The sequence below is a fragment of the Pleurodeles waltl genome, chromosome 9 (genome assembly GCF_031143425.1).
Source record: "Pleurodeles waltl isolate 20211129_DDA chromosome 9, aPleWal1.hap1.20221129, whole genome shotgun sequence".
Lineage (NCBI taxonomy): Eukaryota > Metazoa > Chordata > Amphibia > Caudata > Salamandridae > Pleurodeles > Pleurodeles waltl.
In genome coordinates this window covers 811172627-811193547 of record NC_090448.1, presented here as the reverse complement: position 1 = coordinate 811193547, position 20921 = coordinate 811172627, and the positions used below count along the sequence as shown (strand labels likewise).

The window sequence follows — 20921 nt, the reverse complement described above, 5'->3', positions numbered from 1 at the left end:
ATGGTCTGTTCCTGGGAGATACTGGGCCACAATTTGAATGAGGTGATCAGTCGCCCATTTCTGTATTGTCTGTGCAAGATGGGACAACTGAGATGAACGTGTCCCCATGTTTTTGAAGATAGTACATGGCAGTCAGGTGGTCTCTACGTATTAGCACTACTTTGTGTTTGCAAGTTTAGAAGGAATGCCTTCAATTCTAGGCAGACTGCATGCAATTCCAGGTGACTGATGTGCAAGGACTGTTGACTGATATTTCCTAGACCTTGCACTGTAAGGTTGTGGAGATGAGCTCCCCAACCGGTCTGTGATGCATCTGTAGTGAGAATGATCTGGGGCACTGTGTCCAAAAAGGGCTGCCTTTTCATGGGGTTTGTGGTTTTCCACCATTGCAGAGAGCGATGAGCTTGGCAGTCCGACAGCACTAGATCTTCCAGTTGACCCTGTGCCAGAGACCACTGACGAGAGAGACAATGTTGAAGGGGATGCAAGTGAAGTCTGGCATGAGGTACGATGGCAACACAGGATGCCATCAGCCCTAACAGGTGCATGAAAGTCCTCTCTGTGTATGAATGGTTTTCTGTAAAGTGAGAAATCAATGAGTGAAACGTATGAACCCCGGCTGAGCTGGAGAACGCTAGCCCCAATTGTGTATTGAGAACAGTGCCTATATAAGGTTGTATCTGAAACAGTTGGAGATGGGATTTGACTCAACTGATTTCCTGGGTTCTGGGGTGCCCCTAAATACTAGATTTAGGGGTGTGTTTAGGTCTGGGAGGGCAGTAGCCAATGGCTACTGTCCTGGAGGGTGGCTACACACTTTGTGCCTCCTCCCTGTGGGGAGGGGAGCGCATCCCTAATCCTATTGGGGGAATCCTCCAAAACTAAGATGGAGGATTTCTAAAGGCAGGGGTCACCTCAGCTCAGGGCACCTTAGGGGCTGTCCTCACTGATGGGTGACTCCTCCTTGTTTTCCTAATTATCTCCTCCAGCCTTGCCGCCAAAAGTGGGGGCAGTGGCTGGAGGGATGGGCATCTCCACTAGCTGGGATGCCCTGGGGTGCTGTAACAATAGGGGTGAACCTTTGAGGCTCACCGCCAGGTGTTACAGTTCCTGCCAGGGGAGGTGTGAAGCACCTCCACCCAGTGCAGGCTTTGTTCCTGGCCACAGAGTGACAAAGGCACTCTCCCCATGTGGCCAGCAACTCGTCTGGTTGTGGCAGGCTAGCAGAAACTGGTCAGCCCCACACTAGAAGTCGGATTGGTATTCAGGGGGCATCTCTAAGATGCCCACTGGGTGCATGTTACAATAAATTGCACACTGGCATCAGTGTGCATTTATTGTGCTGAGAAGTTTGATACCAAACTTCCCAGATTTCACTGTAGTCATTATGGAACTGTGGAGTTCGTGTTTGACAAACTCCCAGACCATATATTCTTATGGCTACCCTGCACTTACAATGTCTAAGATTTTGCTTAGACACTGTAGGGGCATAGGGGCCATGCACCTATGCCCTCACCTGTGGTATAGTGCACCCTGCCTTAGGGTTGTAAGGCCTGATAGAGGGGTGACTTACCTATGCCACAGGCAGTGTGAGGTTGGCATGGCACTCTGAGGGGAGTTCCATGTCGACTTAGTCATTTTGTCCCCACCAGCACACACAAGTTGTGGGGCAGTGTGCATGTGTTGAGTGAGGGGACACCAGGGTGGCATAAGACATGATGCAGCCCCTAGAGACCTTCCCTGGCATCAGGGCCCTTGGTACTAGGGGTACCAGTTACAAGAGACTTATCTGAGTGCCAGGGCCGTGCCAATTGTGGAAGCAAAGGTACAGTTTAGGGAAAGAACACTGGTGCTGGGGCCTGGTTAGCAGTGTCCCAGAACACTTTCAATCAAAACTTAGCATCAGCAAAGGCAAAACGTTAGGGGGTAACCATGCCAAGGAGGCATTTCCTTACAGTTACTTACCCCTAGGGTCACTACACCCCCTAGATGACCACTTCTGCTGGGGAGTGGGCATCATCCTGTCCTAGAGGTGCACTCAGCCTGCAAATGAAACCAAACATCCCTATTTTCAGTGAAGTCATCAGACACAGACATAGTAGGGGCACATTTGCTCATGCATATATGCCCCCACCTATTATATAATGCACCTTGCCTTAGGGCTATAAGGCCTGCTATTGGGGTGTCTTATGCAGTGTTAAGGGACATGGCACCCAAGTGTGTTCCATGTTGTGGTTCCAATTTTTTAGAGCACCCTGCCACGCAGCCTGCAGTGGTATTCTGCACAAGTTTGGTACTGGGTCCCTTTGAGTGGACAAGTTATGCTGCAGCTCTTAGGGACCCCTCTTTAGTACTTAGGCACCAGAGGTACCATTTACTAGGGATTTACAAAGGTGCTAAAGGGCCTGGCCACTTGGTGATCAAGTGACCTGGTGCCTTGTTTAGGGGGAAAACACTGTGCAGGGGATCCGGTTAGCAGGAACCCAGTTCACTTCAGTCAAAGTTGCATCAAACACCAGGCAAAAAGTGAGTCTGTGTGTTTGGGGGGAGGGGGGTAGTTCTGCAACCAGAACCCAGCTTCCTACATAACTCCCCCCCCCCCCCCAGGCAACAGCCCAGGAGACTTAGCCACAACCTGGGAGAGGGTTCCTAGTCTGTCAGGTGAGGAAGAGAAAGGAAGCAGGCTGGATGGTTGCAGGGCCTACTCTGCCTTACATCCTTCTGTCCAGTTAATTTATTTTCAGAAACTGACCTAACTAATTCTCTTTGCCTGTTCTTTTAGTTTTCTCGTCCAGTTGCTTTCCTTTGGAATAAGAGACGTCCACCTCTGCTAACCCTATCTTAGTCAGAGCAACCCCCAGCTTACCCAAAGAGGTCACTCACAACTTGAGCAATCCCACCATGACCAACAGAGTCAGGGGCTTAGCTTGCTCTTTGACATGGGTCGTGGCATCAGGCCAAAGACACTGCAGCCACATCAGTCCATTTGAAATCCATGTGTGCTAGCATCTGGCAAGACGCCATGCCCTGAGGGCCTACCTACGGAATTTTATAAAGCATATACTTCATTACTGATACCCCATTTACACTCACTGTATGCAGAGGCACTAGATACCTCTTGCCTCCCAAATTCACTATGTGAAGCACTTCTCGGCTGAAACCAGTAAAAGATCCTGAGGCCTTGAACACACACCGGCCACTAGCGCTTCTGAACAAATGATAAGATTCTGGCAAAAATCCAGCACATCATTTAGACCCTTTAGGTCCAAAACTAGTACACCCGGACCAAAACGGGTTTTTACCAGCCCGCACTACTTCACTTAACTTAACTTACTGCGATTCTCCTGCGTTATGGAATACGTTCCAAGTGCATGGCCCAAAGCAGGCTGCTGACCCCTTGATCTGGGGCGTTAAATTCTCTAGAATGGCCCTTTTTATTTGTCTCTGACTCCATAGTGAGGTCACACTGCAGATATGCAAGACTTTTCTGGTTATTATACACTGCACCATCAAGCAGAGTGAGAACTGGCTCCCTAATCTCCAACCCCATCCTTTTAGGCAGGGGCATATGCCAGGGGTGCCTGCTCTCCCCTCTAGCGGTTGAACCCTTGGCTGTCTACTTTGGTGTGCTAAGTAATGCGTGGGGAATACCCTTGGGGGGCGACATTCACTGTGTCTCCCTTTAGGCCGATAATAATCTTATATAGCTGAGGCGTAACCTCTATCCCAGAGGTGATCACCACTCTTAGCAGCCCTATCAAGTTTTAACGTCAACTGGGCTAAATCATGTAGTTTCCTGTTCTCTAAGGCCACACCAGAGCCAGAAATCGACCTGCTAGCCGCCCCCCTTATTTGGCAGCCCGCCACATTCATGTACCTGGTAATCCATGGATATAATTCGCACACAGACTTAATGGATGACAATTTGACGCACGCTGTCGCATCGATCCACACTCAAATGACCTTATGGAAAACTCTGCCATTATCCGTGACACTGATGAGTAGCTCTACTCAAGGTGGACGTCCTTACCAGTCTCCTGTATTACTTTGTTTATTTACCCCTGCACATACACACCTTTTTTTCCGCTCCTTTGAAACAGTGATCAGAAATTTCATATGGAACACTAATAGATGCCGGATGGTACTTAAAAAACTCTTATCAGCCTATAGACTGTAGAGGCTCAGCAGTCACCAATATGGAACAGTATTACTTAGCGCCCCAACCACAATGGATTGTGAAATGGCTTGCCGACTCACATTTAACTGATACCACCACACTGCTCCCGGCATGGAGAAAAGTCAGCATACAACAATTGTTTCACCCTTGTAATATAACCTTCACCACCCAAATACACACTCCTCTTAATAGCTCATCACTGGTTTGAATGTAACCTATACCTCACAAGACAGGACACACCATATGCACCAACTTTAGCACTTCTGGGCACACCGCGGGGACAACACTTCACCACTGCTGAGGAGTTAACCCTCCTGGACTAAAGCAGTAATCCAATCGATGGGAGATCTATACAGGGATGGAGAGCTCCTCACTTATGAATCATTAATGGATAAAACGGGCCTACCCCGGGGGAGAATTTCTACTGCATGCATCCCTAACTGAATTGCTAAGATGCAAATGTGAAGATATGGCGCACAAACCCCTATGCATCTCACTATAGAATACCTACATATATTAGGTAGAGGTAGACACTTGGTGCATTGGCTGGCCGAATCACTAAGAACCCGTACGGCACCAATACTCAAACCTCAATGAGCTCTGGGAAGAAAGCCTAGATTGCCCTTGCACAGACAAAGAATGGACCGCCATACAGTAAGGACCTACTGACATACCCTGCAACGCCAGCTTGCGCTTGATTCAATTATACATTGTCCAAAGGACCTACCTCTTTCCTGCAAATATAAACAGATTTTTCCACCACACTGATGCGGCCTGGCCCGGCTGCAGACAGGTAAATGCTGATATTATACATTTGCTTGGAAATGTTCCCACTTGACGGATAACTGAGAAGTGAGACACTTAACACATAATTCAGATTGGGTCCTTACCAACACCTGTAAAGTTTGTACACAGGGACTCTACAGTAGAAGTAAAAAGCACAGTTACTTCCAGATTTAGAGACTTAGAATTACCATTAGCTAAACGGCTAATCATGTGCAGATGGAAAGTGACTGAGATACTGCGTATTGGATGAAATTGTTCACTTGGGCAAAGGCTCAAAGGGTTGCTCTACATAGGGAAGACACATTAGGACTTCATAAAGACCCAGCATCCAGCAGTTGGGATGTGATTATGGCTGATTTATACACTGCTGTGCCTGGTACTTCCCACAAACCAAACAACTGTGAAATGGGCTACATACAACAGCTCTCTGACATACCTCATCAGACAGCACACACAGGAGATCCATACACTCCCACTGAACATTGACTTAAGAACCATGGGCAGCTGAGATGATGATAAGTCTTGCACAAACCACTCAACGACTAGGTGCTCAACAATGATTGTGGTGAGAGAGATGATAACATGGGGTCGAGTGGACTAGTTAATGTCACTGTTACTCTCTGTTTAGCCCTCTAGTTGCCATTAAGTGGGCTATTAAACAGTTTATAGCTGTAATTATGCAATATTGTCTAAAATACGAAAAGTGCTCTCACTTACATTTTTATTCATGACTGCCTATAAATCTATTGTTTAACTCTCCTAACTGACTTCACTACTGATAGGTAGTGAGCTCAAATATCCTGTACAATCCTTAACAATGCAGTTCACAGGTTATGTGCAAGGCAAATGCCTGCAACTGATAAACTGAAATGCAGGAAACAGCAATAAACAGATTTAAACAAGGTAAGTGCAGCCACAAAGGCTAACAACTAGCAGAGGCCACTGACAGCTGTCAGTGCCCAGAACCACACCTTTACCTCTTCACGGATAGGTAAAGAGGCTAACTTACAGGCTTCTTTGTTTTCAGCGGGAGGCTGTCTGTGCTTTAGAGTTGGGGTTACTACACTCTGTAGCAAACATCCTTCTTTGAACTCCCAAACTCTCTCTTCTGTTAGCGGAGGGGCCACAAACCCAGGCCTAACAGTTGCCTGGCTAGTCAAGACTTCTTGTGGGTCAGTTGGGCTTCACCAGTGTCATCTTTGGTGTTCTTCCTCACAGGAACAGAATCTTCTTGGCTTACTAAAACTTGGCTAAACATTGCCCACCATTCCTACACTTTGTCGCTATTTCTTTTCTTCTGGGGACTACTTGCACTAGCTGCAGGTTCAACACCTCCAAAATCCTTGGGAGAGGACTGGCACTGGACAAGTACCTCTTCTGGGCTCTGACTAACCTGTGGGAGGTAATTTCCAAGGAGTCAATTAAGGAGGGGGTCTGTACCAACTACCACATTTCTCCAACTAAGGGACCCAGGAATTTCTAGAGGCACTAATGTCACAGGCCTATCAGTAACCTCCCTTGGGATTGCCCTTATTCTTTTAGTCTCACCGGGGATACAATGGTTTGAGAGCACCAGCATGTCATGCACAATGGTGTGACTGGTACAGGTATCTCTCAGGGCAGTGGTTGGAATTCCATTCACTGCTCTCCATTCCATTCAGTAGGTTGTGGAAGTGTCTGCTTCCCTCTGGAATTTCCAACTCACCTTTGGGCCCCACTTTCCAGTTAAAAGCTACAAGGATGCTTCATCCTCTAAGGATACACTGGCAACCCCTGGGGGTACACTAGTGGGTTTGTTTTTAGGACAGAAAGTGTCCTTATTTCTGTGCCCTGTCAGCTTACGGACTTACCCTGGTACCCACTTTTGTTTTGTGAGGTGTCTTGGGACTCACCAATCTGAACAGTTTTTTGGGGGCCTACAGAGGACTCCTTTTCTTTATTTTTAGAGTGGTTCACCTTTTTTCTTGGGGGGCTTCATTAACCCAATCTTTTGGTCACCCCCCTACATGACTCCTTGGACACACTCGTTTTTACCCAATGATCAGCCTTCTTCCCCAGCTCCTGGGGAGAGACCAAACCTATGTCCACCAGGTATTGATGCAACTTTTCAGAAGTACAGTTACTTATCAGATGTTCTTTTATAATTACATTACAAAGCTCATCATAATTGTGCACCTGACTTCTCTTTAACCATCTAGTGTTTTCACTGAAAAGTGCACAAAATCAACCTAGGACTGACTAGGTGTTTTTTAGTCTCCCTGAACCGGATTCTATATTCCTCAGTGGTGAGCCCAAAGCCATCAATTAGGGTTCCCATCACGGGGTCATCTCTGCACATGTTTGAAAACAGCTCCCAAAGTAAAGAGCCTCAATACTTTTTGTTGTTTCCTCATTCTACACCCCCTCTCAAAGGCTGAGAACCATTTGGTGATATCATCACCTTCCTCATATATTTGGGGACAATCCCTTTGGGGATTTTAGGGTCAAAAGCTACTTCTTTCTCCCTATTTAAGTTGTTGCTGCCATCTGAGATAGGTCCTAAGCCCATCTCAATTCTTTCTTTTTCTAACGCCAGGAGTTTAGCTTCTAATTCTATCCTCTAGCTAATTTTTGAAGATCAGCATCTTCACTGGTTACATCAGCTGGAGTGCTGCCAGAAGTGCTCCCAGTGGTGTTACTATCAGAGGGAATCATCATCATCCTCCTCCACATTCTCTTCCCTCATGGGCTTTCTGTTTCTGCCATGGCCCTATCATTTTCTGCCAGCAACTGCTGCAGATGGGTTTTTGTGGGTTTAGGACCCATGGCAAGTTTCCATGCCTGGGAGAGGGCCTTAAATTGGGCCAACTTACGATTTTTGTAGGGGCCCAGGTTAAGCTCTTTGGAGGGACCTCCTCCCTCAGATATGGTTTGCCACCTCTAAAGTGCCCTCTGAGTGCTTGTATTAAGAAATGCATCACTAGGATCAAATACCAAATATCCCTATTTTCAGTGAAGCCATCATGCAGCCGGGGAACTCGTACTGACCAGTGCCAAGCACATGTATTTAGAATGACTTCCCTGCTCACTTACTATGTCTAAGAATCGACAAAGACATAGTAAGGGCATATTTGCTCAAGCATATATGCCCTCACCTGTAATACAATGCACCCTGCCTTAGGGCTGTAAGGTCTACAGTAGGGGTGTCTTCTGAATATTACAGGCAGTGTTAGGTGACATGGAACACAAGAGTGTATTTTCACTTTTTGAAGCACCCTGTCACGCAACCTGCAGTGTCAGTCTGCATGAGTTTGGTATTGGGTCCCTTAGAGTGGCACAAGTTATGCTGCAGCTCTTAGGGACCCTCTTTAGTACCTAGGTCCTACGTATGAGGATTCCATTTACTTGGGACTTACAGAGGTGCTAAAATGCCTGGCAACTCATGAGCAAGTGACCCAGTGTCTTGTTTTGTGGCAGAACACTGGCACTGGGACCTGGTTAGCAGGAACCCAGTGAACCTCAGTCAAAGTTGCATCAAAACACAAGCAAAAAGTGTTGGAGGGGGGATTCTGCAACCAAAACCTAGCTTCCTACATTAAGCCTATTTGCAACTGCTAAGAATTTTCCCCGATAAGAAATCTGAATCACAAGAAAATAAATTGGTCACCCAGGTAACAATATGCCGTCACTATGAAAGCGAAATTTGGACAATAGGTCTCCTGGTTTAAATAAACAGCTAAACCTGCTATTTGTCAAAACTTATGTCTATGTTTTGAACAGGATCATGTCTTGAACTTGTTTCAATCCCTGCCATGTGTTAAAGGCAGCGCAGGCGATTGTGATCCATTTATATCAGTCCACAGAAGTCTTACCTGTGAAGAGTTCAGTGTATAGCATATAGACAGCCTTGTTGTCCCAGGGGTTCTCAAACAGCAGGTCTACCGAGTGCAGCATGTACTTTATAAATACAGTGAGGATCATGGTCATCAGGATAGCATACTGCCAAGAGCAAAAGAGAAGAGAAAAACAGTGTTAACCACAAGAAGTTTGAAGGTGATTCCATGTAGACATGGCTTGCATGTACTAATATTTAAGCAAACAGGAATGCGGGTCACCATCCTGGTCCAAATTAAAAAGATTGCAAAGTAAGAACAGTTTTTTTTTCTTTTTCCTTTTTTTAATTTGGGTTAGATGCTCCAAACAAATACTAAAACAGCAGCTCAGTAAGACTGAGGTGCACTAGTGACAGATTCCTGCGGATCACTGATACCAAGCAGTTAAGGCAAATAAAATGTGACACACTGGTTCAATGTCATATGCAGTCAAAATGTTCTATTGAGAGTTTGCGTCTGTGCATAAATAGATGCATCTGTGTAGTACAGCAACAGCAGTAGCTACTGTAGTATAAAGAAGGTGGACAGATACACATGGAATCAAGCAGTGGAAGAGCAGGATTGCATTGAATGTTAAGCGTGAGGATAACTAAAAGAGTTATGGGTATGTCCCAGAACTAGAATAAAGAATTTTCAGCAGACCGTTTGAGGCGTAATGATTGAGCTAGGTGCGGGGATTCAAGCCTGTACAGGAATAAGGTGCATTCTCAGACTTGTGTGTGTCTCCATAAGAGAAGGGGTACTTTTAGTCAGAATAAGGATTTATTGGCATACCTGGTTTTGGTCTGAATGCTTAGGGGAAAACAGTGCAGAACAGGATTACACTGCAGTAGCATTTGTGTTTGTGGGTCGACATTTAGGAGCAACAGTACTACAAATCAGAATGGTGGCAAAGGTGAGCAAGTCTCGGCACTGGAAAAAAAGAAGGACAGGCTTGAAGTGTGGTGGGTGGGTGGGACGTGCCCCACCCAAAGTAGATGACTAAGGAGCGCAATAGAGCGTTGCATGAAGTGCTGCTTTGAAGACTGAAGTGCATGACCAGGTCTATCTAATTCAAAGAACTAGAATACCAGGAAGTGTGAAATATCAGGAGTGAAGTGAACTGTAAGAGGTGTGTCGTGATCCCTCTAGTGAAACGCAGCCTTAAGCAAGGCAGGATTGAAAGGATTTGTTTGAGGGTCCACATTAAAAAAAAAAAAAAAAAAAAAAGAGGAACTTACAAGTTATTTAATGGGTTTGAGTTGGGGAGCAAACCTATTTGTTTGGATCCACTACCAGTTTTTCAGAGGGAAAAATAAAACTGGTCACATAAAACTGGGCTTAAAATTGCAGTTTCTTAGTAGGGAGCAATGCAGAACCTGGAGTTCAGATCACAGCCGTAATGCTGTGGGCCAGAATCATGTGGCTCATAAATACACATTGGGGTGCATAGTATATCACTGAGCAGAGTTAAGCATGGCTATTAACACAAAGCAATTTCCTCACCTCAAAGCCAAAGACCAGCTGGACAGAGGCTCCTCGGGCGAGGATGCTGTAATAGGCATGTCTGACAAAAAGAAAGTCTAGCACCTCCAGAAGGAGCACAAGAGCTGAAACAAGACAGAAAGCAAATAAGAGAACCACAACAGTCACCATGTAAATGACACTAAAATATTATGCATCAAACTCACTAGAGCTGCATGCCTAACATAACACATAATGTGTACCTGTGAAAAGAACATTCACCTCTGGTTTTCTTGAAGCTAAATAAGAAAAGTTTACTCCAATGGAACACATTTTATGAGGCTGAGCCACTTAAAGGGATTCAAGCCTGTAACGGGGTGTAACAGAGATCACTGCAGTGGATGGATTAGTCCACTGTGCCTTCAGACAGTCAGCATTTGCATTACATTGTATTAATACAACCAAACCAAAAGGCTGGTCGGCTCGGTTCTTGTTAGAAATTGGGTCTCTAGATGTCAGAGGTATGCACCCTGTCCAAGTAAGGACCATAATCCTAGTCAGCCCAAGTCACAACACAACCTAAATTATCCTGTGCTCACCCTCAAGTAGCCTGGCACAGAGCAGGCAGGCAGGCTTTACTTAGAAGGCAATGTGTAAAGTATTTATGCAATAACTCATACAGTAACAGTGAAAACATAAAAAATACTCCATACCAGTTTAGGAAAATAAATATTTACCTGAATAAAATAAGACCAAAAACGACAAGAACCCAATATTCACAAGTAAAGATATCACTTTTTAAGGTTTAGGTAAGTCTTAATCCATAGGATTCAATGGTTGTATCTTTTCAGCACAAAACACCTGGGATGTGTCAAAAATAATGACGCAGAGGGCCACAGAGGCGGTGATACATCAGAAAGTTAAGTGATCCGTCGATTTTTCCAGCACAGTGGAAGGGATGCGTTCATTCTTTCCTCGCGGGCAAGGTAATGCATCAAGTTCCGGGTGCGCAGCCATGGCTCCTTACTGCGGTGTAGAGATATTTTGACACCCATGGACGATGCGTAGAAAATCGCAAACACGCTGGGAGGATGAAATGCGCGATGCGTCAATCCGGAAGGGGATGTGGCGAATTTTCAGCAGCGAGATAGCTGCTGCGTCGATTTTCCTACGCAGTGGATTTTCTCTCTCTGGTGAAGTCTTTGCTGGCGCAGAGCCTTCTTAACAGGAGGCAAACTCAGTCCAAGACTGTGCAGATCACTTGTGGGGGAAGGCAGAGTCCTTCCAACAGAGTCAGAGAGCAGCAGGTCAACAAGCAGTCCTTCCAGAACAGCAGTCCAGAGGAGTACTTTCGGCAGCAAGGCAGTCCCTCTGAGAGAGTCCAAATGTGTCTGGTTTAAGGTTTTCCAGACCTCGTATATATGCACACTCAAGTGTGACTTTGAAGTGCGCCAGTTCCCCTTTCAACCAAGTCCTGTCTGAAAGGAGATCTGTGTAGGTTGTCAGTCCTTTGTGTGGGATCAGGCCACTAGCCTTTGAAGTGCAAAAGAGAGCCCCTCCACCCTTCCTACCCAGGAAGACCCATCAGTGTCCTGTGTTTATGGCTGTTTGGGTGGAATGCACAAGAGGCGATGTCAACCAGCACAGACCAGACGTGGATTGGAGATAGGGTGTAAGAACCTCTGCACTTACAGAGTAGTAAGTGCAGAGAAATGCCTACCTTCTAAAAGTGGCATTTCTAAAATAGTAATGTTAAATCCAACTTCACCAGAAAGTAGGATTTCTCACTACCATTCCAACAATACCAAACAAGATTATGCCACTCCTTTCAGATCAGATATTACCACTTAAAAGCATAGAAGGGAATTCGAAATGCTGGCTTATGAGAAGAGTAGGCTTCACAATAGAGAAAAATGACTTTGGGTGTTTTTCACTACCAAGACATGTGAAATTTACAATTACATGTCCTGCCTTTTACTTACATGATACCCAGCCCAATGGGCTACATAGGGCCTACCTAAGGGGTGACGTGCAATAAAAGGGGAGTTTAAGGCTTGGCAAGTAGTTTTAAATGCCAAGTCAAAGTGGCAGTAAACTGCACACACAGGCCCTGCAATGGCAGGCCCGAGTCATGGTAAAGGGGATACTTATATGGGTAGCACAATAAGTGTGCAGGCGCACTAGTAGCATTTAATTTATAGGCCCCAAGCACATGTAGTGCACTTCACTAGGAACTTACAAGTAACTTAAATATGCCAACTGGGTATGGGCCCATGTTATCATGTTTCAGGGAGACAACACATGCACTTTAGCTCTGGTTAGCAGCGGTAAAGTGCTCAGAGTCCTAATACTTACAGAAATTAGGTCAGAAAAAGAGGAGGCAATCAAAAAAGTTTGGCGTGACCCTTGTGAGAGGGCCATTTTCCAACAGTTCTCCTTTTGCATTAGTACTCTGTTCACTTCACAAAGTTCAATGTTTTATCCCTGGAGCAGTGACAGTGAAAGGGATTAAAGAGCAGAATGCTGTTGTGCAATTGCCTCAGGTGCATTCAACCGTAGCCTGCAGGGGCAGTACATGCCTCAAAGATGCAACAAACACAGATGTGCCACTTAAATGTTTATAACATTTTGCTAGCCTTATTCTTCCAATGCCCCCGGTCCCACGACTTCATATTCAGGTGTCTTCAAATGACTACATAATAAAGCCCAAACAGCTGTGTTTGAAGCAGGCTTGGGAGCAATGTGGAAATAATCTTTACACATTGACACTTTCTAGTTTAAGGAAACCCGAATCTCAATTTACATGATAGATGAGTCTCTGCAACCCCCATCCTCCCAAACACAGCCAATCACTCTCTGCATATACACATATTTTTTGCTGTCTTTTTACTTTTCCTCCAGCACGGAATCCTCCACAGATTCACAAGCTTGGAATACCTCATGCTGCCTGTTAGAAATTGGGGAGTCCAAGAAGGACTCTCAAAACGAGTCAGGGCAAGTCAGATATATACCGTAAATTAACTGGTGCTTACCCTATGGTAGCTTAGCACACAGCAGGCAGGCTTAAGAGGCAATGTGTAAAGTATTTGTGTAACACTTCAAACAGTAACAGTGAAAGCACCACAAAGGACTCCACAGGAGGTTAGAAAGAATAGAGCTTCATTATATGAAAAAACAAGACCAAAATAACACAAATTCAATAAGTAGAAGTCGAGATATGAATTTTTAAAGAATGAACTGACATAGTGCTTAGAAGCATAAAGCGCCAACCGGGGCTATCTATTTGTGCTAGAGCAGGTAAAATCCAAACATTCAGGCCAACCGCAATGGAACACAGGTCGGATACAGTCCCAGACAAGTCCTGCTGAAGTTTTACCTTCTCAAGAATGGAGCCAAAAGTCCTGTTAGTGGGGATAATTTTGTATGGAGCAAGGAATGCGTCACTGACCCGCAAGCGTAAAATGAGATGGGCAGGCGTTGCAAACAGGCAGACTGGAGCCTTGCGGTTGCGAGCGGCGATGCATGCTGTGCGAAGTCAAACTTGTAGCGGCTTGCGCTGTTTAAGTGGGCAAGGGGCACAGTTCCAGAACGAACAAGACCCCTTGCAGTCACGAAGAGCCCAAAAACTTGATTTCAGGAGCCCAAAACCCCTTCCAAGGGCCCAGAACCTGAAAGGCGCTTCTTGAGGGGTCAGTAGCAGGTTGAAGACGGGTCCAGGAGCTGTGAGTGATTAGGTGGAAGCCTTTTGTGTCCCTGGGACTTCAGGAGAACAGGAGGCAAGTCAGAAGACCCTTCGAGTCACGCTGGGGGCCTGGGTTTAAGATGAAATTCCAGTGGAATGTGGGCCTTTACAAGAGAGTTTAAATGCCAAGTCGACATTGCAGTGTAGCTGCACACACAGGCTCTGCAATGTCAGGCCTGAGACATGTTTAAAGGTTACTTGAATGAGTGGTACAAGCAATGCTGCAGACCCAATAGTAGCATTTAATTTAACGGCCCTTGGCACATGTAGTGCACTTTACTAGGGACATGGAAGTAAATTAATTATGCCACTTTTGGATGTACCAATCAAACTATGTTTAGGGGAGAGCGTACATGCACTTCAGCAGTGGTCAGCAATGGTGAAGTGCTCAGAGTCTTAAGGCCAACAAAAAGAAATCAGCAAAAAGGTGAGGCACACAGGCAAAAGGTTTAGGGAAGACCATCCTAAGGCTGACATATCTAACATTACCAATAATATTAAGTGCCAATAATACCAGTGAATTTTTTTTCATCATTGGGGAGCTACGTTTGGGCATCAGAGAAGTTGCAAAATCTTTAAATTAAGCTCCACCTACCCCTAAATTTAGGTATTAGCTAGCCGTCAAATTTGCAAAGTAGTCAACCCTAATTTTGAGACCTCCCTAGAATTTAGAGGTGTGTTTCAGAAACTATAGCAGTGACCACAATACATTTACATGTGATCAACCATGGCAACTTTTCATGAAGGTATTACTACACTCAGGTTCATAAGGGCCATCAGTTCAAAGACTGTGGTTTCTTACCCATTTGGGCCATACCAACTAGATGTCCTACCACCAACAGTCTGAGCTTACAAGCCTGAGAAGGTGGTTCCACCCATCCCCATACTAAGCACCCTTCAGTTGCTGGCAGTTTTGTGACCATAACCACATTTTCTCTACTAGAGGAGGACTTGTGTACGGTCTTATCTCTAGAAAATGCATATAAATCAAGTTGCTTTCAAATACGTTTTAAATGTACCCTTTTAAATGCCATCAAGTAAATGAATGTTTTCTGTTTCTGCCCCACGTTCCTGCTGCTTAAAACACATGGGAGTTTAAATATCTATTCAAGTCCCATTTATGTACTTCTCAGGTACATTTTCAATCATAAAGCCTTTCTTCGGATGTGAAAGCCTTACACAGGCAACTTCTCAGTTGTTTTACATCATAGAACCACTCTCCTAAAGGTCCTGGGTGATCCACAAGGGGCTCTCACAATCAGGAACACATCTGGCAAACACCCTCCATGAGTAGACGGGCTGAAACCAATGTAGTAAATACACTGGACTCTTCATGCAACAACACTAAAGTCTGCATCCCTCCCCGAGAGATTAAATTATAATCACCTTGATTGAAGAAAGCTCAAATCAAACGAAAACCAGAAAGCAATATGCAATGAAGCAATAAAAGAGCAGATTTCTAGGTTTCTATCATACAGCCCTGAAAAACTGTACCTTTTTACTTTCTAGTTAACCATTCAACAGTGACGTACAGTCCTACAAAGCCTACTGCTAAGCAATCATGGCATGTAAGAAAAGTTCACTTAGTTATTTCTATAACTAAAGGAACTGGACATCTAGATCGTCTTTAGAATATTAGGTACTGATTCAAGTGCGAGGATTAAGATTAATCTGAACTACATTGATTCACAAGCCTTTCAATCATATACCCTCAAACAGGATAACATTACTTTTATTGTGACGATTACTTCTAAGGATCATGCAGTTTAGTGACTGCATTGGAAACTACTTCTACAGCTGTTAATTTCAAAGCATTGCATGCTGGTACAGTAATGCATGTGTGCATCTCTGATGACACAACCCTATGCCTAGGCATATGGATACCTGTGACAGTTTTATGGTTATAGGCCAATGGAAAAAGTGTATGTGAAGGGAACTTGATAGGGCAGTGCTTACAAAGTAAGAGTAATGAAGTCCCCATGAAGTTAACTTTAATCTGCCCTCAAACCATGGCTCCTTTCCATTTTTCTATTTCACAAAAACTGAAAATAAAAAAGGGCTGTTTGGGTCAAGACAAATAGGTTACTGACTACTTCCTTGCCAAATCCTGCATCCCCACAAAAAGAAAACTAGGGAGCCTAGTGTCTGTAGAAAGAGTGTCGGTTGTCAACGCACTTTCAAAACATGTCCCTCAGAGGTACATTCCTGAAGAATGTCACTAATGTTGCGTTAACCCTAACGGAATGGTGGGCGGGGGCCATCTGAAATGTGGGTGCAGCTCTGCCATATTTATCCTTGCTCCTGGGATGGAAATTTGGGGGGGGGGGGGGGGGGGGGGGAGGTTGGGGGGGGGGGGGGGGAGGGTGTTCTGTCCAATCACACACAGACCACCACTCACTTGGATGTCCCTCCCAAGGCCCCACCAATTTCCATCCCAGGACAAGGATAAATATGGCAGAGCTGCACCCACATCTCAGATCCTTACAAGGAACAACAACAGAAGGACTTCCCGGCTGGATCCCCGACCTGCACCTGGGCACTGTACTCTGAAGGACAGCACTAGCTGCACACTTGGGCTTCACCCCCAACAATGACTTTGCCTGACTTCAACTGATTCATGAAGGGACTCCCTGCTTGCTACAGGTGACAAATATCTAACCAGAGTCCCCTGCATCAAAACCTGAAGAAACTGACCCGCTGACCACTGTCTAGTGTTCATTTTTGGATTTAAGCCAGGTCATTCTGGGAGTTGGAGTCCTAACCCTCAAGGAGCAACTCAGAGCTCTGGAACCTTGGAGCGAGAAAGCTCCATAAAATGGACAGACCAGATGATGTCAGTCAAGTCGGCCAAAGTCGACCGCGACCCGGCCTGACTTGCAGGTTCGTCCTGCTGAAACGGAGACCCAGACTTCCAAGATTTCACCAGTGGCTCCTGGAAAGGCAATCCGATTACACAGACTCAAAATCGGCTTGCCCCAGCTTGCTGTGGAGGGTCATCTGCTGTCGGAGAGAAAAGCTCCAAAAAAGGGACAGAGTCTGAATGTTAAAAGTTGACCGGGACTTCCCACGCACCGTAACCGAGTAGGACTCCAGGGGCGCCAGATCCAAATTCAACTTCGGCCCGTATGAAGATTTCAGTCCTGAAAAATCATCTACATCCAAAGGTAGAATTCTTCACCGAAGTCTCCAGTGATGTGTATCCGAAGAGGCCTCCAGTGAGGTCGGATCAGATTGGTGACTTCGTACTGTGATTTTTAAATGCTTTACACACCCGTCTCCTAAGTTAAGCCTTGTTGCCAAGCTACCAAGGGTTGAGCTGGGATTAATTTACTGAGACCTAACAGGACCTTAGTGGCCTATTGCCAAGTGTAGGAACTTGCCTGCCCTTACTAATAATCCACTTCCCACCACTCCCATACTGTGCTACACTGTTTGCTGTGAGGCCCGGGGGGCATATTTTGTTGTGCTGACCTCACCATGGATAAGTAGAAGGGAGCAAAGGCTGAGAAAACCAACAAGATAAATCGGTACACTGTCACCAGATCCGAGACCCAGGCGCCTGACCCTGAAAGAGGGCATAGACCAGAGTCATACGGGGCCCCGAGTCACATTAGAGGGTAAAATGGACACGGTGGCTATCGAAATGAACAGTTTGCAAACAAACCTGCAAAAAGTGGCAGAGGACGTGACGACACTGAAACAGAAGATTAAGTCACTTAAGGCCACTGTAGCAGAATTCGTGTAGTGCAACGCAAATGGAGGAATGACTGAAGGATGCTGAGGGGCACTCAAGGAGGGATAATGTATACATCTGATAGGCTTCCCGGAGCAAGCGGAGGGCATCTCAGTAGAACTCCTTTGACCACTGCAGAGTAAGTACAATCAAGTCCAGTCCACTTTCTAAATTCTTCACAATCGAGCAGGCAGACAGGGCAACAGATGTGATGTCTAGACCTGGAGCACCACCTGGTACGCTAAAAGCTTGGCTCTTCAATCATAGAGCTAAGGATATTATATTGCAACATGTGCGCACACACAGCCAACTATTCCCCCGAGGTTTGAGGACAAGCAAATACTTATTGTTCCAGAATACACCCAGAGAGTGCAGGACCTCTGTAAAAACTTTATGCCAGTCAAAAAGCTACTAAGAGATCGCAACATTAAATACAGTCTGATGTTCCATGCCAAGCTCATGATTCAATATGATGGTCGAAAACACTCCTACAAGTCGCCACTGGATGCAATGGACTGGCTGGACACCCTCTGACTGGACCATGGGTCGGGGAACCCAGACAGGAAAGGGGGTGGGGGGCAGGCAATGTCTGGCGCATCACTTGACTACGCACAGGACTGCTCCAGAGGGTTTGTTCCAGGTCTCAGACATTGCAGGAGTGGCCTGAACTTGGTCTGACCTGATGGAATTCTACAGACCGTCCCGCTGGACACTACTGACCAAAACTATTTTTCCCAAATCTGAGTGGTTCTTGATTCCCTGAGTGACAGCACAGACGCCGGCTAGGAGGCACGCGGCATGAGAAAAATGATGGGTTTGTAGGAGAGGGCCGGATTGGGACTGCAAGTAACCATAGACTCCTAGGGGACTGCAGAGTTGGAACACTGAGTTGGGTGATAAATGGTACATTTGCAAATGAAAGTTTTTTTTTCCTCTTTTTTCCATTACTGGGGGTAGCCAAGGGCCCGACGTCCCTTGGACTGCTGAGTGCCAGTTCTGGTCTTGCAGCTTGTTGAGGTCACAGCACATTGGTCAGTGTTCACATCCAGAGTTCTATAGAAGTACGCTGATATAGGGGGAATGGGGTGGGGACTGGGGCGGGGTTCAGTACCCTTTAGCTGATGTTTGCACCATAGGGCATCCTGTATATTCTGCCTACGGGTGGGAGAGAGAGAGAGAGAGAGGGGTAATTTGGGGAAACAGTTACAACTTGTTGTCATGTTGCACTGGGGAGCTCCTACTGTCCAATGGCACTATAGTATTATGTGGTAGCAGACATGGCCCGCATGGCGGATCCAGATACCTATTTGATATGCCTATGGCAAACCCGGGAACTATATACAAATTCTTAACCTGAAATGTGCATGGGTTTCAGCGGCCCGAGAAACACTATAGGGTACAGGCCAACTTGAATAGATATGAGGGTTGGGGTTCTTACTGGAATCACACCTACTGGGGGATTGCATTAGTTGTTCGAGGAAAAGATTGAAAGGTCAGGTGTACGCCACATACAACTCTAGATTTGCAGCAGTGGGGGTATTTGTGTGGGTTGCCCCCGGTGTTCCATGTCCGATGTCTCATGTCCGCACAGATCCTGGGGGAAGATATGTTAAACTGGAGGGCACCCGGGGCCCTACAGAAATGGAAGTTATCATGGCGGGAACTTTAACTGTGTGCTGGAAGGTCAGGTTGACAGGTTCCCTCCCAGGTGAAGGACTAAATCCAATATGATCACAGTGGTTAAACAGACTATGGCGTGTGTGGGGTTGGTCTATATATGGACGGTGCAGCACCCAAGGAAACTAGCATACTCCTGCTACCCACTAGCGGCAGGCACACGTAGATTAGACTACTTCCTAATGCAGATGGATTCGGCAAAGTATGTGACTAGTTCGGGCTACCTGACCCGATCCCTTTCACACTACTCACTCCTACTGATCACTAACTGGTGCCGGGGTGTAGTTATGGCGCTCAAGGCCCTGGCAGATCTGTTTTTGCAGGGACATAAGAGGAAGCCGTAGAGGACTATTTAAGGAAAATGGGGTAGTACACGGAGTAGAGATGTAGAACAGGACGCAATGAAAGGAATGAGGGAAATCTGAATGCAACATCCACGGGTATAGGGCAGGCTTTAGACAGGGACTTGACACAGAAGGAAAAGAACTTAGCAGCCCTGCTCCCACACTCCATTAGATAGGCTCTTATAGTTCAGGTACTGAAGCCAGGGAAAGACCAGTTGGAAGTTGCTTCCCATCACCCACTCTTCATGATAAACCTGGATGAAAAAATATTTTGGCATGCCCTGGCAGCACATTTGTTGAAACATCTCCCACGGCTGGTCCATGTAGACCAGTCAGGGTTCATTCCTTGCTAAAACACACTATTTAATCTGCAGCACTTAAAGCACATCATGCACGGTCTCTATCTACACCCGGACGAATATGCGCTGGCCTTCCTCGATACAGAGCAAGTCTTTGTGAGCAGGGAGTATATCTGGACAGTGTTGGAGATAGTAGGGCTGTGACGCAAATACACTCAGTGGATCAAATTGCTATACGAGCAGCCAATGGTGTGTGTTCAGACCAGGAGGTATGTCAACTGGGATACAACTCCAGAGGGGCACATGGCACGGGTGCCCCCTGTCTTCTCTGCTGTTCACTCTGGCGATGGAGCTCATGATGTGCCGCCCTGCCAGATACTGCATGGCTGGGAGAGTCCTATTGTTCGGAGCCTTTGCGGACCCTCAGGGGTCCCTGGACCACAGGTTGGGAACCACTGCTTTAGTCTACTGAATCAAACAAAGTGTTTTTTGTACAGCAGGCATGATGCATATTAGAAGATGTTATCATATATGATAACGAAAATGGCGACTGAATTAAAATATTTGCCTGGGATCGCATAATCTGAAACCCCATTTATAGGTCCAAGAGCATTATAACCAGGTCAAGTAGAATATGGTCCAGTAACATTTTTAAAGATTTTTCGAGGCCTGCTAAGGAATGGCATAAAATATATAACTGAGTCCGTAGGGTGTCGGTAAATGCACGGTTGAAGCTGGTGTAATATAGTTTTGTAGGCATAGCTTACCTCATCCCCCCCACCCCCAAACGACCACATAATATATACCCAACTAGGGAGCCTTGATGTGCAAGATGTGGGACTATGATG

The 20921-nt window shown here is 45.9% G+C and overlaps 1 protein-coding gene across 1 annotated transcript in view; it reads right to left on the bottom strand.

Moving 5' to 3' along the window:
• The window catches only part of SYVN1 (synoviolin 1), a 238252-nt gene that overhangs the window by 165221 nt on the left and 52110 nt on the right, over positions 1 to 20921 (bottom strand). The window contains exons 6-7 of the mRNA XM_069208078.1: positions 10321 to 10424; positions 8815 to 8941 (exon numbers count right to left, since the gene is read on the bottom strand). Of these exons, the coding sequence (XP_069064179.1) occupies positions 8815 to 8941; positions 10321 to 10424 (231 nt within the window). The remainder of the gene's footprint in view (positions 1 to 8814; positions 8942 to 10320; positions 10425 to 20921) is intronic.